We start from the raw sequence: 26,052 nt of genomic DNA on the forward strand, positions 1-26,052 counted from the left end.
CAAAGATTAAATTAAAATTATTTTTAAAAGAAAATGACCAAAATATCATTCATTTATTTAAAAAGAAAAAAGAGGAAAACCACAAACCACCACCGTTGGTGATAGAAGCCTTACGGGTAACAGCAACCACTAGACCTCTGTTGCTATTCGCCGTCAAGTGTTATCGTAACTATGCGGGCTGTCACAAGTGTAAAATATTTCAAAGATATCATTCCCATGAGGATTTAGGCAAATGAAGGTTAAAATTCACTATTAGGTTTTGAGTTCGGTTGAGCAAAATTAAAAGTAGGTTTGTGTAAAAGTAATAAAAATTAAATTAAAAGTGTTTAAGTAATGAAAATTGGGTTAATAAGCAAAATTATCCTAAACTTTTAAATTCATAGTAAAATAAACCCTCATTGTTAATTTTTCTAACGATGTTGCTGTTCATTTATTAATTAACACCACAGACCCTAAACTATTACACAAGCAACGTTCTGGACCTTAAACTTTAAAATTTCGAGCAAATTACTCCCAACATTTATATATAAAATGTTTGACTATTATGTAGATCAAACTAGCTTCAACATAGTCCATTATGATGAACTCATCATTGGCCGTGATAAATGACCTATAATTTTGTGAAGTGACATTTTTTGCCCCTTTTTTTGCAATGTTTTACAATCGGTTGGTATCTCATGCTTCTGCATACTCTATAACTCGAATTTATTCTTATTTTATATAATGTTTATTTATTTGGTTAAAACTTGGGATCCTATTAAAAAAGAAGTTTAAATATTAAAAGATTTTAATTAACCAATTAATTTGGATTTTAAATTTGTTGATGAAAACGTTGGACTTCACATTCATCATTTGTAAAATTCTTTAATACTTAAACTTCTTTTCAAATAAGATCCCAAGTTTTCACCATTAAATAAATAAATATTATTTAAAATAAGAATAAATTAGAGTTATAGAGTTTATGAAAGTATGAGATCTCAATCGTTTGCAAAAACATTGCAAAAATGTCATTTTATAAAATTATGAGTCATTCGTCATAGCTAACGATGCATTCACTGCGGCGGCCCATGCTGAAGTTAATTTGATCTATATAGTAGTCAACATTCTATATATAAACGTTGGGGGTAATCTGCTTGAAATTTTAAAGTTTAGGGTCAAGGACGCTACTTGTATAATAGTTTAGGGTCTATGGTGCTAATTAACAAAATAAACATTAATGACATTAGAAAAATTAATGGTCAAGGTTTAATTTGCTATAAATTTAAAATTTTATGGTTTATTTTGCACATTTTAAGAGTTTAGAGTCTAGAGCACTTTTTGCATAATACTTTAGAGTCATGACAAATATTGTTGCTAGCACTGGGCAAACGAGTTACGGGTCAGCTCGCGGGCTAGCCCGCATGGACTAGCATTTTTATGAGTTGGGTTGGGCTAGCCCACTAGATAAAATGGGCTGAAAAATTCAACCCAATGCATTTTTTAGTGGGCTAGCCAACTCGCGGGCTGGCCCGCAAATAATTATCAAATTTTTTTAATAATTTAAAATTTATATAATATAAATATATTTATTTATTTCATATTTTAAAGAAAATTAGCAATTAAAAAACTTGTAAATAAATAAAATAAACATAGAATTTATCCAAGCAAATTCATTTTACTAGATTTTTACTATCAATCATCTTCTCGCTTAGGTGTGCTATCTTTGTCATTGAAAAAGAAAATTTGAACATAAACCCATATTATTTTTCTCAGTGAATTCATATTTATAATTTCAATCAATAGATTTTATGAGATTAATAAATAATATATATTTAAAATATTTCTATAAAAACTAATAAATCATCTTCACAAACTATAACAAAAATTTTATTTGCAAATTGTAAAAAGGATTTACACTATATTTTAAATGTAAAGAACATATTTGAAAGTTATAAATTATATATTTAAGAAATATTATTATTATTATTATTAATGTATATTTATAAAAAGATATAATATAATTAAAAAATAAAATTTTTTTTTTAAAATATGCTAGCCTGCGGGCCAACCCGTTTAGCCCTTGGTTAGCTCGTTTTAGTCTGCTAATTTTGCGGGTTGGGCTAACCCAATATGTTTTAAAAATAGGTCAATTTTTTCAATCCAACCTGTTAAATTGTGTGAGTTAAACGGGCTAGCCCGCGGGTTCAACCCATTTGCCCGGCTCTAATTGTTGCAAAGATCTAGAGAGAGATTTTGCATCATTTGTGACATTGCTACATTTTTTACGTTGCCAAAATTTTAAAACATCTTCGTCAGATATGACTCATATTTATAATTTCATTAGAGATTAATTTATATATTATCATCTTCATTAATTATTGTAAAATTGATGTTTGATATTTTAAAAATTAAATTTTCTCTTTTATTAAATTTATTTGAACTAAAATATATTAAGTTATTTATTTACATAAATTAAATTGTTAACATTAATATAATTTAAATTTTTATAATTAATTAGGTATGTAATTTAAATAATATATTTTACTTCTTAAATAAAATTTAAAAAATTTAATAATATTAAATATAAATATATTAATAATTTAATTTTAAAAATTAATATCCTTTATAATAATTTAAATAGTTAAAATTAATTTTTATTAAATTATTTAAATATTTTTAATATTATTAAATTAATTTTAAAAAAATGGTATTCAAGCATATGAGGTGGTAGTATATTTAATTATGATTAAAATTTATTATTTAATTAATTATTTTTATATTTTATTATATCCCATTAAAATTCGACACTTCTTCAAACATGACGCTGCTACTAATTTCCAAACCGTACAACGCGTGCTTTGAAAAGCAATAATAATTAATAATCTTTTAAAAAATAGTATAATAAATATAATATGATAGCTGTACAATGTTGGCTGCAACATAAGCTTGACTCCCTCCCCACTTAATTGAGCCAGTCACTTTGCCGTCCATCCCTACCAAAGCTTCGGTTGTGCTTCGTCTTTCATAATTTCAGTCCATAGCTTTCCGACTCGCGCTTCTTCTGTATTCTCTTGCTTTCTCTGTTTTTCCTTTTGCCTTCGTATTCTTCAACACCCAAAAAAAAAAAAAACCTGAAGTTACTGCTTTGCTTGGCACTTCTTCAATTTGGTTTCTGATATATTTTCATCCGTTGTTCTCATTATCTTTTCAGTGTTACAACACTCCTTGCCTCCGTTTTCTTTTTGTAATTCTTTATTTCTCAACTTTTTCTTAAACGTCTTTTCTGCAACTTCGTTTGGATTTCTTGTATCTTTTGATTTCTGTTTTTTCTAGTCTCTCCAATATTAAAAAAAAAAAATTAAAGAAGTTCCTGAACCTGCTGCTTCTGCATTTGCGGGAAGCAAAATCTGTTCCCTAAAGTTGTTCCAAACACCATAAAAAGATAGTCTCCTGCTTGATCTGTGTTGAAGTACTAAGGCAAGCTAGTTGTTGCTGGGAGATCTAAGGCTACTACCTTGAAACCACAAAGTTCCACATCAACTACTGTAAGTTTGAAAACATAGATTGATGCCGAAGTCAGAAATTGATGTGTATTTACAAGGTTCAATTTGTGTTTTACTTTCTACAGTGTATTCAGAGTATAAAGAGCAACCAGGGGAAAAGAAAAAAAGAAACATTTTCCGAACTTGTTGAGTGCAAAATTACTGAAGGTGTGTTCGATCTCCTTAGTTTTAGTGTGTTATTCTGACAACTTTTGTGCTCCTCATCTGGTGCTTTGCTTTTTTACTGTTCATTAACCCCATCAGTCTGGTCGGACTATGGATCAGGGCGGGCTGTAGCTGTCGCCGGGCGCCGCTGTCCCACTGCCAGGAAGCTGTCGTTCTTGATCAGGCCACCGAGTCATCTGAAGTGTTGGTACAGTAGCTCAAACATTTATGCTTGGTCTTTCTTTTTCTATGTGCGATTTTTACAGTTATTGAGCTTTCTTTTTAAAATTTTAAGCAAACAAACGGGAGCAGGATTCTCTCCGGCTCCTCCATTCTATTTCCGATTCTCTCCGCGCAAGTGTAGAAGTTTTTTAATTTTTTTATTTCCCACCTGTGGATGTGAGGGTAAGATGGAAGCAGTAGAGAACCCACACTCAAACCTAGCCTAGCCTTTTCTATTTATCTTAAAAGTAAAACTTTTATTATTTATTTTTAATTTTGAACATTATGATTATAATTTTTGTTTTTAAAATATAAAATATTATAATTTAAAATTTTATTTTTTATTTAAATTTAAAAAAAAAAAATAAAAACGCGCTTATATGCTTGCTCTCTTAACCTTTTAAATAAATAAAGGTTGGATTCTAAAAAATAATTGTTTTTAGAGTAATCTGGTTTATATGGGTTAAGGACCATATGAAATTTTTGTATAATTTTTATAAAATAACTATGCAAATTAATTGTATTTATTTAATATTTAATTTTTTAATAATTTTTATGAATTTTGTTTTGATAATAAAATATTAAAAATAAAGATAATCTTTTGACATGTAATTTTTTTTTAAAAATTATGAACTCTGAACTATTTAAAGAATATTTAAATAATTAATTTATATAAGTTAAAAAATTAATATTAAATTTGAACTAGTCATGTTAAATATAAATTATTCAACTTGAACATATTTAATAAATTTTTTTATAATTTTTCATTTTAATAAAAATAAAATAGAATTTAAAATATTTAATCTGGTTTATCTATATTAAATCTGAGGGGTTGGGAGGAGGAGGGAGTGGTTCTGTTATCTTATTTTGATTTGATTTGATTAGATTATTATTTTTTATTTTTTGAAATTTTTATTAAAATAAATTTGGAATTTTTGGTCATGATGTTGGATTGAAATTTCTACAGGTCTTTTAATAATAAAAAAAATTTCTACAAGTCTGCAAGGCAGACCTGGAATCAGGAAGGACCTGTTAGCTACAGCTGCAAGTCTGCGATGTCAAGACCTTGAGCCGGGAAGGACCGGTTAGCTACATTTATAAGTCACAAGGTGAAAAGTTATCAAAGATTTAATAAAAAACAAATATTATATGATATTTGGTTCCAGGGGCGGAACTAGGTTGAAGCAGGGTAGGGGACCAAGCTCAAATAAAATTTATTTTATATATTGATGATTTATTTTTTAATTTTTTTAATGTTTAAAATAAAAATTTAATTAAATTTTTTTTACAATATGGAAAAATCATAACAGAAGAATCATTTAAAATTATATCCTATTCTTTAAAAAAAATTAAAATTAAGTCATATGTATAATTTATGCATATGATAGAAACACAAAAAAAAAAACGATATGCTTATGTACTGAAATCAATAATATTTGCAAACTAAATAAGAAAAACGAACTTATTAAAGTAATTACTTAATTTTTATAATAATAATAATAATAATAATAATAATAATAATTTATTCAAGAAATTTTTTGAACAATCTTGTAAAAAACTAACATATTCCTTATGAATATTAAAGTTCACTCTTTTTTGTTAATAAAAAATAATATATATTAATCATGTGTCGATAATAAAATATAGTATGCATTTTATATTTATTTATTTGATAAACAAATAAAAAATTAGAATTATACAAATATAGGAATGAGAGGGACAGTTTTAAACTTTGTGCACAAATGTATGTGAGAGGGACAGGGTTGAACCCCTCAACTCCATATACAGTCATACACGTTAACCCCATCACCCCACAACTACATGAAAAGGCCATGTGGCCCCCTCAGGGTGTGCGTGGTTCCGTCCCTGTTTGATTCCAACTGCCAATCATAAAAAATACTTTATTATTTAATATATTTGAAGTTTTAAATTTTATATTTTATAAGAAAAACATAACTTTTGATTCTTGTATAAATTTATAGCATTATGTTATATGATGAGATGGCACTGTATTGAATTAATCAGGACATTTTTTGCATAAGATAAAAATCTTGACCCACAATGACAGGAATTCATTTAGCAAGTGCTATCATTAGAACAGTTTTCATCAAAAAGAATTTGTTTTTTTTTTAACCTCTAATTCAGATTGCCAATTCATTGAGTTTTAAATATGTTAACATTTTCATTATTGTTGTTGGTGAAACATTAGATAATATAAAAGTTATTAGTGTCACATCATCATTCTTTTGACATATTTAAAAATAAAGGGATTAATATTGTAGATAGGAAAAACATAGAAGGACCTGAAACATAAGAAAGTGTACGAATCAAATAAAAAGAGGGGATAAAATTATGAGGATTAATAATTATGTTTTTTTCATTATATATATATACACATGCAGATTCCTAAAAATGATTTATTAATGTTTGGTTATTTTAAAATATTGCAAGGTTTTTCAAAAAGGAGAATGATAATATTGAAATTTAAAAAATAGACTGCTCATTATTCCATCATATTTTTAACAGGAAGAATCAAAGTGAAATCTATAATTTATTTTTTAAAAATAAATTATAAATATTTATTTAAATAATTGTAAATTCAAAAATTTCAATTAAAAATAGGATATTTAAATTTTAAATATAACTTTTAATATGTAAATAAAATTAAGATATTTCTTTTTTAAAGATGGAAAATGATAATCAATTTATTTATATAATTGTAATTTTAATCTTAATTTAATTATTATTTTTTAAAAATATTAATTTTTTATTAAATTATTTTGCATCATCTAGTTTCCTTGCTGCGTCCGTAATAAAAATTGTTGAGTATAAAGGTCCGTTTATTGAACTAAAAATGATGGATGTCTTTGTCATTTAACTCTTTCTTTAGTATTTTCACCAACCAAATGTAAGCAGCTGAGAACGCTTTTTCTTCGTGTTCGTCAAATGCTTGACATGACATGACGCAGTTACTTACTCATTTCAAAAACAGTACAATGCTCGTTGCTGACATAGACTTGACTCCCCTCCCTTCTTAACTGAGCTGGTGGTCACTTTGCCGCACATCCCGACCAAAGCTTCTGATTCGCTTTGTCTTTCATAATTTCAGTTCATAGCTCTTCGACTCTCGCTTCTTCTGTGTTCCTTTTGCCTTCGTATTCTGAGTCTGCTGCTTCTGCATTTGTGGGAAGCAAAATCTGTTTCCTAAAGTTGTTCCAAACACCTTTAAAAGATAGTTTCATGCTTGATCTGTGTTGGTCTGTTGGAGCACCAAGGAAAGCTGATTATTACTCGGGGGTCTGAGGTTAGTACCTTAAAATCGCAAAGTTCCACGTCAGTTTCTGTAAGTTTGAAACTATAGAGTCATGCCGAAGTCAGAAATTGATGTGTACTTACAAGGCTCAATTTGTGGTTCCTTTTTTGCAGTGTATTGTTGTCACCTCTCAAAATATAAAGAGCAACCAGAGAACGAAAAAAAAACAAAGAAACATTTGCCAACCTTATTGAACGCAAAATTGCTAAAGGTGTGCTTGGTCTTCTTAGTTTTAGTCTGTTTTTCTGACTTTTTTTGTTTTCCTGTTCTTGCGCTTTGCTTTTTACCACTCACTAGCCCTATCAGTCTAATTGGACTATGAATCAGGTGGGGCTCTAGCAGTCGTCGGTCGTCACTGACTCACCACTAGGAAGCTGTCGCCATCGATCAGGCCGCCGAGCCATCTGGAGTTTTGGTACAGTAGCTCAAACATTTATGCTTGGCCTTTGTTTTGCTGTCTGATTTTTGATGGTTGCTAAGCTTTCATTTTAAAATTTTTCGCAAACCTAGCCTATAATTTAAAAGGGCGACATACATCCACGCTTACTAACTTGTTATCCACGCTTACTAACTTGTTTTCAGTGGATTCGAACCCAGCTCTCTTCTAAACTGAAGGACTAGCCGTTGTCTTGTCCCACTTTTGAGGTTAGCCTTCCTCCGTTCCTTCTTTCACTCTCCTGCACATGTAGATTCTTTTGATAGACATTTAATATTAATTTTTTAATGATTTTTATAAATTTTATTTTGATAACAAAGTATTAAAAATAAAGATAATCTATAAATATTTTTTTAAATAAATTCTGAGTTAAAATTTTTAAATTGATTTATGATATATTTGGATGGTTAACTTATAAAAAAATTTAATTAAATTTAAACAATTCGTATTAAATATAGACTATCTAACATGTTGATCAGCTTGAAAATAAATTTCTTAATAAATATAAAATTAAAATTAAAACATTTACTTTAGTTTGTCAGATTAAATGGGGTCGACGAGGTGACGGCGACTGTGCGACTTTATCCCTTTGAAACTGTAGTTTTGAGTGCCTTACATTGATTTTATTTTTTTTTTAATTTTTAATTCTTTATTTAAAAAAATTTAGACATGTGAAAGGTTATAAAAAATTAATCATAAAATTTAATCATAAAATATAATTTTTTATTTATTACTTAATATATCTATATTTATAATGTTATGTAAATACTGTCGGATGAGTGCCCATCCAACTTTTTCTTTTTTTTTATTTGTTGTTGCTTTTTCGTTTTTCTTTTATTTGTTACTGTTACGGATGGTACTGTATATTGTTGGCCATCTGTGACTCTTTTTTTTAATTTGTTATAGATCTATAGCATCCATCTAACTGTTTCCTTATTTTTAATTTATAGATCTATAGCATCCATCTGGGATTTTCTCGTTCAATAGTATTCACATGGATCTTGCTACTAGTTTGATTGAAAAGCTTCTAGATTATACAATAAATGCTTTGGGACGGCGACTTGGTTATATGATTTTCTAGTGCAGCAACATTGATGTGCTAAGATAGTGTCACCGTCTCTGCTTTTGTTATTTCAGTTGTGTTGACACTATTAGTTAATTTTGCTCAAGTTGCACGGTCTTTCACGGGTCCGGATCTCGTCCCTTAGCATCCATAAATTCTACACCTTTAATGCATCATATCACGAGATTTTTTTTTAAACAACAGTAAAATCTCTAAGGAGAAAATTAATGACAATAAGATCTCTAACAAATTTTTTTAAAAATGACTTGTAGAAATCGATTCAGATAATTTGCAACCAGGAATTTTAATTGCATATAGTTTTAATTAGAATTTAAATATCTTACAAGTTTTTTAAAAAAAGGAGAATGACAGTGTTAAAAATTTAAAAATAGACTGTTTATTCAAATATATTTTTAATTGTGAGAGTGACAGTTAAGTCCTAACAGAGGGAGTATTTAAATATCTTACAAGTTTTTTAAAAAAGAAGAATGACAGTGCTAAAAATTTAAAAATAGACTGTTTATTCAAATATATTTTTCATTGTGAGAGTGACAGTTAAGTTTTTTTTTTTTTTCGAGAAAGAAGTTGGAGATTTATTTAAAGAATTTCAAATAATATATTTAAATTCTAAATGTAACTCTCAGCCCACAATTAAAATTCCGGTTTGCAATTGTCCGAGTCAATTTTTATAACTCATTAATTAAATAAAAATTTTTTTAGAGATCTAATTATAATTAGTTTCTTCTTTTGGAACTTTAATATTATTCTCTTTTGGGAAAACACTCTTTTGGCTTGTGCACTTTTCTTGGATTTTCTTGTAGGTCCTTGTAATTTTTTTAGGTGTTATAGGTCTCTACACTCTTCTCCATTAGCAATGTTGTTATTTTTGTGCATAGATGGTGTTAATAATGTTGACATGTCTATTTATATTGTAAATTTTATGCTTACTTGTCAAACTGATGCTGACATGGATTTTTTAATAAGCAAAAATCAGGGAAAAAAATGTCTGCAGAATTTAAAGAATAGCAAATAAGATATTTGAATTCTAAATGTAACTCTCAGCCTACAATTAAAATTCTGGTTTGCAATTGTCCGAGTCAATTTTTATAACTCATTAATTTACTAAAATTTTTGTCAGAGATCTAATTATAATTAGTTTCTTCTTTTGGAACTTTAATATTATTCCCTTTTGGGAAAACACTCTTTTGGATTGTGCACTTTTCTTGGATTTTCTTGTAGGTCCTTGTACTTTTTTTAGGTGTTATAGGTCTCTACTCTTCTCCAGTAGCAATGTTGTTATTTTTGTGCATAGATGGTGTTAATAATGTTGACATGTCTATTTATATTGTAAATTTTATGCTTACTTGTCAAACTGATGCATTCATGGTTTTAATAAGCAAAAATCAGGGAAAAAAAATGTCTACAGAAGATGAAATAAAAAGGCCAACTTAGACTTTTTAAATGATCAACACCACAATTTCATAACCCTTTGGTCATCCTTTTTACTTCATCTGATGTAGACTTTTTTTTTAATTTAATTTTTGCTTATCAGAAATTTCAAGTTAACATCAGTTTGACATATAATTACAAAATTAACTTGATTAATTGACATGTCAGCATTACCAAAAGTAATGTGCCACACAATGTCCCTATACTAAAAAAAAAAAAATACAAGGACTTGTACCAAAATTAGAGCAAAATGTGGGGATCAAAAGTAATGTGATTATTTAAATGGATTATGAGCCTTGTGATGTGGCACAATATGACTTTATGGATTATTTGAATGGATATGATTTACGAATGTTGAGAGATGTTGGGAAAAGAGACAATGAGAGGGATCTTTTATCTATTATATCTCATTAGTTTTCAATTCTCACTTTTTTTTTATTTTTAGTACCTAACCCTTGGATTTTTAGGGCTTGCTTGAAAACCTATTCTAAGAATAATTTTCTGTTATCCAGAACATGAGAACAAAAAATTCTATTTGGTAACGTGTTTTTAAAAAGTGTTTTGAAAAATAAAAAAATAAAATATTGTCCTGGAGAATAGAAAAATAGAAACAACTTTTAGATGGTCTGTGATTATTGTTCTAGAAAATAAGGGAGAATTAAAAAAACAGATATTTTCATTATTTTTTTGTTCTCAAAACATGTTCTATAAAACATCAGTTCTTAAAATAAAAAGATAAAAATAGTTTCAAATAGTCCTTAGTTTCTTTTTCTTAAGTGTGAGTTCATTAATGTGTGTGCCTTGTCTTTGTTAACGAGAGAGAGCTTTAATATTCTTTTTTTAATCAAATCTCATTTTTATATAAATGGCCATTGTTATAGAAAAAAATTCAATAAATATGTTTTACTAGAAGCATTCATCACACAAACGAATAGATTGATCCTTATATTATAAATTACTAATTACTGATAGTAACATTAATGAACTTAGGAAGCATTGATACATACCTAGTTAGGATATTGAAGAGAGGTAATGTTGATGAAACATCCAAGCTTCAATGATCCTGATTTCATTATTGGAGATTAAAAGCTAAGTAGCTAAACACATAAAAATGATAAACTCATCTAGTTTGAGTTTATAAATTAGTTGATATGATTTTGTAAGCTAAACAAATGAAAATGATAAACTCAAAGGTAAACTTTTGAAAGTTTATATTTAATTTGAGTTTATGAATGAGTTAACACGATTTTATAAGTTAGAAACATAAAAATGTTAAACACGTAGAGTCAACTCAATAGTTTAATAACTATGTTTGCTACACTTTTTGTTAATTTTTAATCTTTAGTGGGATTTTCTTGTTCAACAGCATTCACATGGATCCCGCTACTTGTTTTATTGAAAAGCTTCTAGAAAAGCTTCTAGATTATACAATAAATGCCTTGGGACGGCAAGTTGGCTACATGATTTTCTATCGCAACAACATTGATGAGCTAAGGAGTCAAATACAAGATCTCAATCAAAAGCAAGAAGCTATGCAACATTTAATCGACGAGGCTATAAGAAATTGTGAAAGAATTGAACTGCAAGTTGAAAGTTGGATGAGTGGAGTGGATGATATAAAAATGCAAGCAGAACAATTCTTTAATGAAGAAGGCCAATCACAAACTAGATGTAGCAGAACTTCATGCCCAAATTTATGTTCATGTTATCAACTGAGTAGAAGAGCAAAGAAGATGGCACTGAAAGTCAAAGACCTTGCAAAGAAAAAGAAAGACTTAAACAAAGTTTCACATCTTCCTTCTCCCAAATGCAGGCACTTAATAGATGACAAAATGAATGAAGGGCTTGATTCAAGGTTGCAAATTATAGATCAAGTTATGGAGGCATTGCGAAATTCGAGCATTAATATGGTCGGGTTGTGTGGGCTTGGTGGCATTGGCAAGACCACAATAGCTAAAGAGGTAGCAAAGAAGTTGGAGAATAAAAAAATGTTTAGGAAGGTGATCATGGTAACTATTTCTAAGGACATGAATATTGTAGAAATTCAAAGGCAGATTGTTGAGATGTTGGGTATGCGACTCGAGGAAGTAAATGAAGAAGTAAGATCTTCTCGTCTTTTTGATAGGTTGAAGCAAGAGGAGAATATGCTCCCAATATTGGATGATCTTTGGGGAGAACTTGATTTTGGAAAAGTTGGAATTCCCTTTATTGGGGACAAAAATAATAACAAAAAGAATGAAGGTTGCAAAATCTTACTGACTTCAAGAAATAAAACACTACTTTCAGACGTAATGAAATGTGAAAAGATCATCGGAGTGGGTGTTTTGCAAGAAGAAGAAGCACAGGAGTTGTTCAAGAGGATTGCTGAACTTTCTATTGAATCAAGCAATCCTGGTTTGATGTCTATAGCCGGTGAGATTGTTCAAAAGTGTGGAGGGTTGCCGCTAGCAATTGTTACAGCTGCAAAAGCATTGAGGAATAAAGATCAAAATATATGGGAAGATGCCCTTACACGATTGAGAAATCCTTTACGGAGAAACATCACAGGAATTAAAGAGGTGGATCAGATTTTAAGGTTGAGCTACGATCAGCTAACCAAAGAGAACCAACATATTTTCTTGTTCTCATCCATGTTGTCTCATGATCCCTTAATTCAAGACTTGCTCATGTACTCTGTGGGGTTAGGTTTTCTTAAACACATTGAAAACATGGAAGATGCTCGAGTCGGAATATCTGCTGTTGTAAGTAAGCTAAAATCATTGAATTTATTTCTTGATAGCTTTTCTAGTCAACATTTTACCATCCATGATGTCATTCGGGATGTTGCACTATCTATTGCATCCAATGAATTATGTGCCTTCATTTGGAGACATAAAAGGTTGAATGCATGGCCAGAGCAGAATTTGCTAGAAGGCTACAAGGGAATTTGCTTAGAAAAAAGTGACATTAGGGATCTTCCAGAAGAGTTACTTGCTCCAAGGTTAGAATTCTTCCTATTAAATAGTGAAAATCGTGATTTGGCCATACCGGATACCTTTTTCAAATCTACAAAAGATCTTAAATTGTTGAGTTTTATCAATGTGTGCTTTTCATCATTGCCATTTCTTAATTCTCTAAAAAAGCTCAAAACTTTATGCCTCCATTCTTGTTTGTTGAAAGACATGACTCAGGTTGGAAGCTTGAAGCAATTAACAACCTTGAGTCTTGCTTATTCTGAAATTGAACATTTGCCATTTGAATTGGCGATGTTGACTTCATTACAAATGCTAAATCTAGCCCATTGCACTAAACTTAAAGTGATTCCACCAAAACTCCTATCTAGCTGGGAAAAATTGGAGGTTCTGAGCATGGAAAACAGCTTTAACCAGTGGGAAGCCAAAGGATCGAGTGAATGTAATGTAAATGCAAGTCTTGTTGAGTTAAAGGACTTGCCAATCTCTTCTCTAGATATTTGTATTCCTGATCCCTCTATTTTGCCAGAGAATTTGTTCTCAGATAAGAAATTGAAGAGATACAGAATAATTATTGGAGAGAATTGGAGATGGGATTGCAATCACGAAACTTCAAAGACATTGAAACTTGAGCTAAATGAAAATGTCCATTCGAAGCATGGGGTTCAGAAGTTATTGGAAGGAGTTGAAGATTTGTATTTGTGTGGATCCAATGGTCTTGAACATGTTCTTCACAATAGATTTCCATATTTAAGGCATCTTCAGATTAAAAGTAATGACGATGTTGAATATATTGTTTTGAGCTCAACCCATCAAGAAGTTGCCCTCCCAATGCTTGAAACTTTGAACCTTGAAAAGTTGAATGTGCTAAAGAAGTTATGTCAAGGACCAATTGCGCCCACCTTCTTCCAAAACCTAAAAGTAATCAAAGTGAGTGGTTGTCAACAGTTGAAGTGGATTTTCTCAGCTTCAATGATTGGATCATTTTCGCAGCTTGTTGAGATTGAAATTAGAGATTGTGACTCTTTGAAAGAGGTAGTGACATCTGCTATTGAAGACTCATCTGATCAGCCAAAATTTGCTAATGACGTCATTGTTTTCAAGAAGTTACGCACTTTGAAGATGGAAAGATTGCCAGTTCTTATAGATTTCTACATGCAGGATAGAGCAGCAAATAACCATTATAATACAGCTTCGAAATCACTCTTCAACAATAAGGTATGTTTAGATTATTTTATTCTTACTTTTTCACTAGAATTACTTTGCTATATGGCTTTTGTGGCACTTTGTAGGTTTTCATTTACTTTTTAAATTACTTAAAATAAGCCAATAAAAGCAAGAAACTAACTGTAAGTATTAATTTGTTTTGAATCCCCAAAAAAAAGGCTTGAATTTCGATGTTTGGGAGTTTATGTTTTTATGATTTTTTTTAATGAAACGAGCAATGTATAATGCTAGCTAACAAGAAGAAATGGCGAAACTAACGAGAAGACCGAGAACTTAAAAAGCCAACACAAATCTTTTAAGAAAACAAAGAGAGATTATTTTCTGAATATAAAGTAGGCATAGCATTCGCAAGAAATTTTATATTCAATTTTTAGATTTATATATTGTTTAATTTTAAATCACTTTTCATCAAGAAGATATGTTTAAACTATTTTGATCTTATTTTTACTTTTTTTAACTACTTAAAATCTTGAGACTTATCAAAATAATTTTCACTAGCATTACTTTACTATTAGGTTGTTATAGCAATTTGCAATTTTTTTATTTTTTTAATTACTATTTTTCTTATGAACTTCATATTTTACTTCCCCTTCTATGTTGTTGTAGCACTATAAATTTTAATTTTACACATCGCCGCAAATTGATGGATTATAATATTTTTGAAATTAAGTTAATCATGCCTTTTCAATCACTCAAGACACCTACATTTTTAGATAAGGGAAGAAAATGACTGTGTTATTGTGTAGAGAGAGTGTTGAAAGTAGTTGATTTGTATATGTGAATTAAAAAGAAAACTTAAATTAATTAGAATGTATTAGTTTCTTGTTCAATTTTTCTTGTGAAGACAATTCAATGCTGCCATTGTATTGGTTTTGTGTTTGAATTTAAACTTTTATCAATTTCTTGAAAAAAAATGATAGTAGATATGAAATCTTTGTTTAGACATGTAAACAATCTTGCTCGAAAAATAAGCCTACATACCAAAAGTGAATTTCTTTTAATAATCATATTTTCTTTAAACAGGTGTTATTTCAGATGTTGGAGCTATTGGAACTGTCAGATTTAGACAATTTGATTTCATCTATATGGAATGATCAGCCTTCCGACAGCTCGTTTAGTAACTTGAAAAGACTAGATGTGGATAGCTGTGGCTTTGTGGTATTAGTGCCCTTCCAAGTTCTAAGATCCTTACATAGTTTGGAAGAACTAGCAGTGGGACAGTGTGAGAACTTGGAGGTGGTGTTTGACTTAGATGATTTGAATGACTGTAAAGAGAGACAGTCATCTTCAGTGGTTCTACCATTGAAGAAGTTAAGCTTATGGAGTTTGCCAAAATTGAAGAATGTGTGGAGCAATCACCACCAAGGAAATGTCTCCTTCCAAAGTCTAAGCCAAATTGATTCAAAATATTCTCTGCTCTCCTGCAACAAGGTACCTTTTTAATGAGCTCTAATAAAAGAACAAAAAACTGACTTTAAGCATTAAAAAATAATAATGAAACACTGAATTTACTACCTAAAAAAAACTTTGAAATCACTTTTGAACAACAAATTATGTTTAATCTTTTTACTTTTTCTCGTTTTAACTTCCTAAACTATTGTGAAATTGTGTAGGTTTTTGTAGGTTTTCTTTGTTTTTTTAAAACTACTTAATATAAGCTAGTAAAAGAGAAATTAACTGTTAGCGTTAAAATTAAAAATGAAAACTACAAATTATTTTATTCTTACTTTTTTTTGTTTTAACTTCCTAATTTGTGAAATTCGTTTTTCACTAGAATTATTTTGCTATGGACCTTTTGTTGCACTTTGCGTGTTTTCTTTTCTTTCCAAAATTTCTTAAAATAAGCTAATGAAAGAGAGAAACTGATTGTAAGCATTAAATTAAAAAAAAATTAAACATCAAATTATTTTTTTTGCATTCAAAATAAAAAAAGCTTGAATTCAAGCAATGTAAAATGCAAGCTAATGTAGGAGAAAAGAAAAACTCTCTAGAAGTTTGAGAAGTTAAAAAGCCTAGACTCAAAACTTAAAAAAAACACAGAGACGTTATTTTTTGAATATGAAGTAAGCACAGCATTCACTTGAAATTTTATATTCAATTTTCATGTTTATATTTTGTTCTTAAATTTTTGAATTTCTTTTCATCAAAAATATCTGTTTAAATTATTTTGTTCTTATTTTTCCTTGTTCTACCAATTTAAAAACTTGAGAATTATCTTCGAAAATCATTTTCACTAGCATTACTTTAGTATTGGGCTATGATGGAATTTTGCAGTTTTTTTAATTACTTTTTTATTATGAACTTCATATTTAACTTCCCCTCTACGATGTTGTACCTCTATAAATTTCAATTTAACACATTGTAGCAAACTGATGGATTATAATTTTTTAAAATTAATGTGACAATGCCTTTTCAACTACTCAATACTCGTAAATTTGTAGATCTAAGGGAAGAAAATGATTGTGTTATCTCTTAGAGATAGTGTTGAAAGTAGTTGATTAGTATACGTTAATTAAACAGAAAACTTAATTAATTAGAATGTATTGGTTACTTGTTCGATTTTCTATTTAAAGACATTTTTTATGCGGCAATTTTAACATTATTTTATTGTTTTTATGTTTGAATTTAAACTTTTATCAATTTCTTGAAAAATATGATAGTAGATATGAAACCTTTGTTTAGACATGTAAACAATCTTGCTCGAAAAATAAGCCTACAGATCAAAAGTGAATTTCTTTTAATCATATTTTCTTTAAACAGGTGTTATTTCCGATGTTGGAGCGATTGGAACTGTCAGATTTAGACAATTTGACTTCATCTAGATGGAATGATCAGCTTTTTGACAGCTCAGTTAGTAACTTGAAAAGACTATTTGTGTGGTCGTGTGGCTTTGTGATATTAGTGCCCTTCCAAGTTCTAAGATCCTTGCATAGTTTGGAAGAACTAGAAGTGGAAGAGTGTGAGAAGTTGGAGGTGGTGTTTTATTTAGAAGATTTGAATAATTGTAAAGAGCCACAATCATCATCAGTGGTTGTGCCATTGAAGAAGTTACGACTATCTAGGTTGCCAAAACTGAAGAATGTGTGGGGCAATCAACACCAAGAAAATGTCTCCTTCCAAAGTCTAAGGCAGATAGAAGTTGTTAATTGTGACAGCCTGATGAGTGTGTTTCCTGCATCTATAACCAAAGGCATGCTTCATTGTCTTGAACAACTTGAAGTACAAGATTGTGCTGATTTGGAAGTAATTGTTGCAAAGGATCAAGTTTCAGAATCTCTTGATGCTGCCTGTGTGTGTCCTAGGCTGACTTCCCTTGAGCTTTTTGACCTTCCAAATTTGAGGAACTTCTATGCACAAAGACATAAATTAGAATGGCCCAACGTTCAACAGTTAGAAATTGACGCTTGTGGTGAAATACAGATATTTGAAAAGGTCTCAAGTTCATCAGAAATACATAGGGAAGAGCGTACAATAGACTCAATATATCCTTTGCTCTCCTGCAACAAGGTACCTTTCCAATGAGCTGTAGTAAAAGAACGAAAAACTATAAGCATTAAAAAAATAATGAAACACCGAATTTACTACCTAAAAAAAAAACTCTTGGAAATTGATGCTTTTAAACATATGAATGATTCTTATGATTAGAATATTTTGTAGAATGTAGTTTAGAATTTGATGATCAGGTTTTAAAAACTAATTTTAAGCATTAAAAAAAATGGAACACTGAATTTATTATCCAAAAAAAATTTTGAAATCACTTTTGGACAATAAATTCAAAATTAATTATTGGGAAAATTTGTTTTCACAAGAATGACATTGACATGTGGCTATCGTGGCATTTTGCAAGTTTTTTTTTTTTGTTTTCTTTTTAAACTACTTAATATAAGCTAATAAAAGAGAGAAATTAACTATTAGTGCTAAAATAGAAAATGGAAACTACAAATTATTTGTTTTGTATTCTGAAAAAACCGAGCCATGATTTTTATATAAAGTTTTTCTTCTTCTATATATTTTTTTGAAAAAATTAATTTTTTAATCCTTTAATTTTTAACTCACTTTTAACTTAGTCCCTCAACTATGACTCTTTACGACTCAGTGTCTCAACTTTTGATTCACCTATAATTCAGTCCTTATTTTTAATTTTTTTCAAAAATTTCTTATCAAATAAAAGGGATAAAAAATATTCATATATTGTTCTAAAATACCTTCCTCTTGCTTATTAATGTGAGATCTAAGCTAACATGAAGAAAAAAATTAATAAAAGTTGAGGGACTGAGTTATAGGCGAGTCACAGTTGAGGGACTGAGTCATAGTTGAGGGTTTGAGTTACAAGTGAATTAAAAATTAGGAGACTAAAATATTAATTTTCCTTATTTTTTTATATGAAACGGGTACTGCTTGTTTTGCACCCTAACTTTGCGATAGAGCAACAAATAGGTATTGCATTAATTAAAACTTTGGAATCACTTTTCAACCAAGCGGTATGTTGAGATTATTTCATTCTTACCTTTTCTTGTTTTAACTTCCTAATTGTTGGAATTCATTTTTCACTAGAATTATGTTGCTATGAGGCTTTTGTGGCGCTTTGCGTGTTTTCTTTTATTTTCTAAATTACTTAAAATAAGCTAATGAAAGAGGGAAAATAACTGTAAGCATCAAATTAAAAAAAATTAAACATCAAATTATTTGTTTTGCATTCAAAATAAGAAAGCTTGAATTCAACGTTTTGAATTTTTTTTTCTTTTATTTTCTTTTTAATGGATGCAACACGCAATGTATAATGCAAGCTAATGTAAGGGAAAAGAAAAACTCTCTAGAAGTTTGAGAAGTTAAAAAGGTTAGACTCAACTTAAAAGAAAAAGAAAACAAAGAGGTTATTCTTTGAATATGAAGTAGGCATAGCATTCACTTGAAATTTTATATTCACTTTTCACATTTATATTTTGTTCTAAAATTTTTAAATCACTTTTCATCAAAAAGATCTGTTTAAATTATTTTATTCTTATGTTTCCTTGTTTCAGCAATTTAAAAACTTGAGACTTATCTTCGGAAATCATTTTCACTAGCATTACTTTACTATTAGGCTATGATGGGATTTTGAAGTTTTTTTATTTTTTAATTACTTTTTTATTATGAACTTTATATTTCACTGCCCCTCTACAATGTTGTAGCTCTATAAGTTTCAATTTTACACATCGCTACAAATTGATGGATTGTAATTTTTTAAAATTAATGTAACTATGCCTTTTCAACTACTCAATATAGGTAAATTTGCAGATCTAGGGGAAGAAAATGATTGTGTTATATCTTAGAGATAGTCTTGAAAGTAGTTGATTAGTATACGTGAATTAAAAAGAGAACTTAATTAATTAGAATGTATTGGTTACTTATTCGATTTTCCTTTTAAAGACATTTTTGATGCTGCAATTTTATCATTATTTTATTGGCTTTATGTTTGAATTTAAACTTTTACCAATTTCTTGAAAAATATGATAGTAGATCTGAAATCTTTGGTTGGACATGGAAGCAATCTTTCATTAAAAGTAAGCCAACAGATCAAAAGTAAATTTCTTTTAAACATATTTCTTTTAATAGGTTTTATTTTCTATGTTGGAGTTATTGGCACTGTCAGATTTAGACAATTTGATTTCGTTTAAATAGGATGATCGATTTTCAGTCAACCTGTTTAGTAACTTGAAAGAACTAGTTGTGGAGAGGTGTGGTTCTATGAGATTAGTGCCCTTCCAAGTTATAAGATCCTTAAACAGTTTGGAAGAACTACAAGTGACAGATTGTGAGAAGTTGGAGGTGGTGTTTGATTTAGAAGACTTGAATGATTGTGAAGAGGGACAATCATCATCAGTGGTTGTGCCATTGAAGAAGTTAATACTAGAGGATTTGCCAAAACTGAAGAATGTGTGGAGCAATCACCACCGAGGAAATGTCTCCTTCCAAACTTCAAGGCAAATTGATTCAAAAAATCCTCTGCTCTCTCGCAACAAGGTACCTTTCTAATGAGCTCTAATATAAGAACAAAAAACTAACTTTAAGCATTAAAAAAATAATGAAAGACCGAATTTACTACGTAAAAAAAAACTTTGAAATCACTTTTGAATGACAAATGATGTTTAAATTTTTTTACTTTTACTTTTTCTTGTCTTAACTTCCTAAAAAGTTCAAAATTAATTATTGGCAAAATTCGTTTTCACAAGAATGACATTGCTATGTGGCTATCGTGGCGTTGTGTAGGTTTTTGTAGGCTTTCTTTGTTTTTTTCAAACTACTTAATATAAGATAGTAAAAGAGAAATTAACTGTTAGCGTTAAAATAAAAAATGAAAACTACAAATTATTTGTTTTGCATTCTGAAAAGAATGAGCCATGATTTTTATATGAAGTTTTTCTTCTTCTATATTTATTTTTTATATGAAACGGGTATTGCTTGCTGACTTTGTGATAGAGCATCAAATACAGATTGCATTAATTAAAACTTTGGTATCACTTTTCAACCAAACGGTATGTTGAGATTATTTTATTCTTACCTTTTCTTGTTTTAACTTCCTAATTTGTGAAATTCATTTTTCACTAGAATTATTTTGCCATGAGGCTTTTGTGGCACTTTGTGTATTTTCTTTTATTTTCTAAATTACTTAAAATAAGCTAATGAAAGATAGAAAATAACTGTAAGCATCAGATTAAAAAAAAAAAAAATTAAACATCAAATTATTTGTTTTGCACTCAAAATAAAAAAGCTTGTATTCAACGTTCAGATTTTTTTTTTTGGTTTTCTTTTCTTTTTTCTGGATGAAACAAGCAATGCATAATGGAAGCTAATATGGGAGAAAAGAAAAACTATTAGAAGTCTGAGAAGTTAAAAAACCTAGACTTAAAACTTAAAAAAAAAAACAATGGTTATTTTTTAAATATGAAGTAGGCATAGCATTCACTTGAAATTTTATATTCGCTTTTCATATTTATATTTTGTTTTTAAAACTTTTGGATCACTTTTCATCAAAAAGATATTTTTTAATTATTTTGTTCTTATATTTTCTTGTTTCAGCAATTTTAAAACTTGAGACTTATCTTTGGTATTAGGCTATGATGGAATTTTGCAGTTTTTTTTATTTTTAATTACTTTTTTATTATGAACTTTATATTTTACTTCCCCTCTAAGCTCTATAAATTTTAATTTTACACATCGCCGCAAACTGATAGATTGTAATTTTTTAAAATTGATGTCACTATGCCTTTTCAACTACTCAATACACGTAAATTTGTAGATCTAAGGAAAGAAAATGATTGTGTAATCTTAGAGATAGTGTTGAAAGCAATTGATTACTATAGGTGAATTAAAAAAAGAAAACCTAATTAAGTATGTATTAGTTACTTATTTGATTTTCCTTTTAAAGACATTTTTTATGCTGCAATTTTATCGTTATTTTATAGGCTTTATGTTTGAATTTAAACTTTTACCAATTTCTTGAAAAATATGATAGTAGATGTGAAATCTTTGGTTAGACATGGAAGCAATCTTTCATTAAAAGTAAGCCAAGAGATCAAAAGTAAATTTCTTTTAAACATATTTCTTTAAATAGGTGTTATTTCTTATGTTGGAGTTATTGACACTGTCAGATTTAAACAATTTGATTTCATTTATATAGGATGATCGATTCTCAGTCAACTTGTTTAGTAACTTGAAAGAACTAGATGTGGGGAGGTGTGGCTTTGTGATATTAGTGCCCTTCCAAGTTTTAAGATCGTTACACAGTTTGGAAGTACTACTAATGAATGGGTGTGAGGAGTTGGAGGTGGTGTTTAATTTAGAAGACTTGAATGATTGTAAAGAGGGACAATCATCATCAGTGGTTTTGCCATTGAAGAATTTAAGTCTATGGAATTTGCCGAAACTGAAGAATGTGTGGAGCAATCACCACCGAGAAAATGTCTCCTTCCAAAGTCTAAGGCAGATAGAAGTTGTTAATTGTGGCAGCCTGACGAGTGTGTTTCCTGCATCTATAGCCAGAGGCATGCTTCATTGTCTTGAACAACTTGTAGTTCGAAATTGTGCTGATATGGAAGTAATTGTTGCAACAGATCAAGTTTCAGAATCTCTTGATGCTGCATTTGTGTGTCCTAGGCTGACTTGCCTTGAGTTTAAGCACCTTCCAAATTTGAGGAACTTCTATGCACAGAGACACAAATTAGAATGGCCCCACCTTCATAAGTTATTTATTGACGATTGTGATGAAATAGAGTTATTTGAAAAGGATGTCTCAAGTTCATCAGAAGTACATGGGAAAGAGGGTACAATAGACTCAAAATATCCTCTGCTCTCCTGCAACAAGGGACCTTTCCAATGAGTTGTAATAGAAGAATGAAAACCTTTAAGCATTAAAAAAAATAATGAAACACCGAATTTACTACCTAAAGAAAAAACTCTTGAAATTGATGCTTTTAAACATATGAATGATTCTTATGATTAGAATATTTAGTAGAATGTAGTTTAGAATTTGATGACCAGGTCTTAAAAATGAAATAGTGTAAACTGCATGATAAATACTTTAATTAATCAATAGACTTTTTTTTTTTCTTTCTTTCGATAAGAGGAATTCTAATTTTTGAGTCTTCACACAAAAGAGGTGCACGATGAAGTTGGGGAGGGGAGTGTTTTTTTTTTTTAATTGTTGTAAGCTTTAATTTTATATTTTGTTTTGAAATATAAAGGAGTAAAAACATTGGAATGGCACAACAGAAGATTGGCACTCTAGGAATTCATATTGACTTTAATTTCATCTTAATTACAAGTTTAAGTTAATTTAAAAATTAAAGCATATGCTTTTTTATGTATTGTGCAGGTTATTGACACTCTGGAGGAGTTGAAATTATGTGGAAAAGAAGCGGAGATGATGGGAAGCGGGCAGTTTCCAATGTATAGCTTCCCCAAAGTGAAAGATCTTTTTTTAATTACCAAGAAAGCAACAACTATATCGTACAGATCATTGTTGAACTGCTTCCCAAATTTAGAGCATCTTGAGCTGGATGGTGAGTTTAAGGATCCTTTTGGAGGGCATGATGTTGCTGCACTTCTTTTTCCCTTTCAAAAACTGACTCTTTGCGATATTGCTAATACGATAAGCTTGGGACCATCCTTTGTTTCTTTGACAATACCAAATCTCACACATCTCGAAGTGACAATGTCCGCTAGGGTGACCACTTTGCTAACGTCGCTAGCAGCTCGAAGCTTGGTCCATCTCACACACCTCATAGTTTTACAGAGCAATCAAATAGAAGAAATAATAGCAAAGCAAGAGGGAGAGGATGACGAGGACCAGGATATTATTTTCAGCAAACTGGAGCGTTTACAACTTTATGGCTTGCCAAAATTGAAGAGATTTTGTGGCCATAATTATACCTTCAATTTTCCATTATTGGATGATGTCAATATAGCATATTGTGGTCAACTCTCAACATTCTGTCTTGGAGCTATACATACCCCGCGCCTTCAAAGCATTAAAGTGGATTTTCAAAAACATATTTGGAAGAGCGATCTTAACGAGACCATCCAATATCATTTCACTGGTCAACAGGTATGCACAACATCTACTTGCATTCTTTATTTTCCACTTTTTTAAAATTCCTCACCTCCAAAATTTAGCATTTCACAAATATTTCATACAAATATTCAAGTTTCAACATTCTATCGGCACCTATAAATTATTAACATTTCATATTATATGGCTCCTTTCTAATTGTATACCAATGATGGCTGATGAATGTGGTAGGCTGTGAGTAATCCTATTATAGTTGTGATCATTCTTCTTAGGATTCTTTTATACAGAAGTAAGGGGGCACTAAAATTATTTAAAATATTTTATTTTTATTTTAAAGAATCAAATTTATTTTAGATTGGAAATTAATAATAAAAATTACTCCTCCTACACTATAATATAATTCATTTTTAACTAATTTATATTTTTAAATAAAGTTGGTTAAAGTCTTTATTTTTTAAAAATTTTCACATCTTTTCAATTGTGCCCTTGAGTGTAGCAAATATAACATTTAACTTATTGAAAACACTTTCATTAATTACTCTTTAAAATAAGAGTGTAATTGAAAAAAAAGTATATAACACCTAAACCAACATCCTAAATTTTTGACCATACAAAACTTTTAAAAAATGATTTATATTGTGGTTCAAAAGGGATATAATCATTAGAAAATGTCAAAAAGATCACTAATTGATTATAAAAGATTTTATCTTCAATAAAATAAGAATTAATTTATTTATATAGTTTTTTTTGGCCACCCGTTGATTCATGGTCTAATTTGTCACTCACAAGGATGCTGAGTCATAATTCAAATAGAAGAGCAAGATATGGAATGTTTTCTTTGTTTTAAAATTACAATTTTTTTCAAGTAAACTAATATGATGGTTTGGTATTGCAGGATGGCGTTAATATATAGAAGGGGAGTCCATCATTTATTTGTGCAGGTTTGTAGTTTCAAGCTAGATTTTTTTTTTTTTTTTTGCTAAAGAGCTTTCTCTTTTCTTAATCTATATCTCGTCTTCTTTTTCTTTTTTTTTTTTCCCTACGTTGTCTGATCTTTTCTGTCACTTAAAATTATAGTTTCTTGTTAAAATTTATTTCAACATTTCTTTTCTTGTAGTAGTTTTTATAATATTGACAAAAGCTTCATATTTTAAGAGATGAAACATGCATGTCAATTTTTTTTTCTTCAATACATTTTCTCCATTGTAGTTGAGTTTGATTGAAAAACAGTGAACAATTTTTTTATTTATTTTATACAGACTAGCTATGGTTTAGAAAAATAAGTTGGCACTTTTAAAAATATAAAAAAGAATGATTTTGATAATGATTCTCCCAACTTTTAAACCCAATTTTTCCACAATATATACTATACATGGATATAGGCAGGATATCAACGTAACAGACTCATCTATTCTTCCTTGCTTGATAAATGCAGGTTATGTTTGTGGTGATGTTGACCCTTGATTAAATAAGACGACCAATGTGTTATGATTGGAAGGTTTTCATTCAACTACTGTGTCGTTTGCTTTGTCAAGACATATTGGTATCATTGACATGTGGCTAAGATTATTCTAGAAGATTGGTTTTTGATGAATGCATGGAAAGATATAACAACAATGGAGCTAATGACCTTTTTGTCTTTTGATTCAGATGATCTTTATTCAAAATTCTCTAGAAGTAACAAAACTTCAAGGACCTAGTTGTCCTTTAATAGCTTTAATTTTTTGCACGTATACACCAATGGCATTAGAAATAGGTATATTTTGATCCTTGGAAAACCAGAAGTAGTTCCCTATACTTCCCCAAAGTCAAATTCAAATATCTTTGCTTTCTTCTTCTCTTGCACTTTATCCAGCAATACTAAATGTTAGCTAGAATATATAAATAGTAGTATACAATTGACAATTACAAGGAAGCAAAGCAAGATTGGCCCAATTATACAGTAGTAACACATGCTCATAGATCTCCACATTCCCTTAACAACAAAACCCCAAGTATTGTGTTCGCTTGACTTTATTGAGTCGTTCACATTTCGTGTTTATCGTAATGATGAGCACAGGTGCTCATCTACTTTTTGGGCTCATGTTGATTACTTCTTCAATCAATTTCTACGTTCATTTTAAATTAGTTTTTAGATGTTTTTAATATTATGTTG

The 26,052-nt window shown here is 29.5% G+C and overlaps 1 protein-coding gene across 8 annotated transcripts; it reads left to right on the top strand.

Annotated features, from left to right (window-relative positions):
- The first annotated feature begins 2,929 nt into the window (after positions 1-2,929).
- On the top strand, positions 2,930-25,730 carry LOC129285257 (disease resistance protein At4g27190-like). 8 transcript variants are annotated; one of them, XM_054920848.1, is made up of 15 exons: positions 2,930-3,524; positions 3,608-3,689; positions 3,786-3,894; positions 4,919-5,017; positions 7,018-7,212; positions 7,335-7,432; positions 7,549-7,636; positions 7,804-7,866; positions 11,536-14,338; positions 15,371-15,778; positions 17,108-17,854; positions 20,009-20,350; positions 23,202-23,933; positions 24,793-24,838; positions 25,333-25,730. In XM_054920848.1, the coding sequence occupies exons 9-14, from the start codon at positions 11,543-11,545 to the stop codon at positions 24,808-24,810; spliced, it is 5,043 nt and encodes a 1,680-aa protein (XP_054776823.1). In that variant the 5' UTR covers positions 2,930-3,524; positions 3,608-3,689; positions 3,786-3,894; positions 4,919-5,017; positions 7,018-7,212; positions 7,335-7,432; positions 7,549-7,636; positions 7,804-7,866; positions 11,536-11,542; the 3' UTR covers positions 24,811-24,838; positions 25,333-25,730. The 8 variants fall into 8 exon arrangements, with proteins under 8 accessions (XP_054776823.1, XP_054776821.1, XP_054776819.1 ...); XM_054920846.1 differs by having other exon boundaries at positions 3,807-3,894; positions 4,876-5,017; XM_054920844.1 differs by having other exon boundaries at positions 3,807-3,894.
- Positions 25,731-26,052: the final 322 nt, after the last annotated feature.

Source organism: Prosopis cineraria, unplaced genomic scaffold, assembly GCF_029017545.1.
Source record: "Prosopis cineraria cultivar Desert tree isolate PC_DT_omini unplaced genomic scaffold, ASM2901754v1 PC11, whole genome shotgun sequence".
Taxonomy (NCBI): Eukaryota; Viridiplantae; Streptophyta; class Magnoliopsida; order Fabales; family Fabaceae; genus Prosopis; species Prosopis cineraria.

What these genes read in the sequence shown, in the direction of transcription:
- LOC129285257 (XM_054920848.1), top strand. Translation starts at nt 11,543, where the DNA reads ATGGATCCCGCTACTTGTTTTATTGAAAAGCTTCTAGAAAAGCTTCTA. An exon ending in CTCTGCTCTCCTGCAACAAG is followed by an intron (nt 15,779 to 17,107) that starts GTACCTTTTTAA and finishes TTCTTTAAACAG; the next exon opens with GTGTTATTTCCGATGTTGGA. An exon ending in CTTTGCTCTCCTGCAACAAG is followed by an intron (nt 17,855 to 20,008) that starts GTACCTTTCCAA and finishes TCGTTTAAATAG; the next exon opens with GATGATCGATTTTCAGTCAA.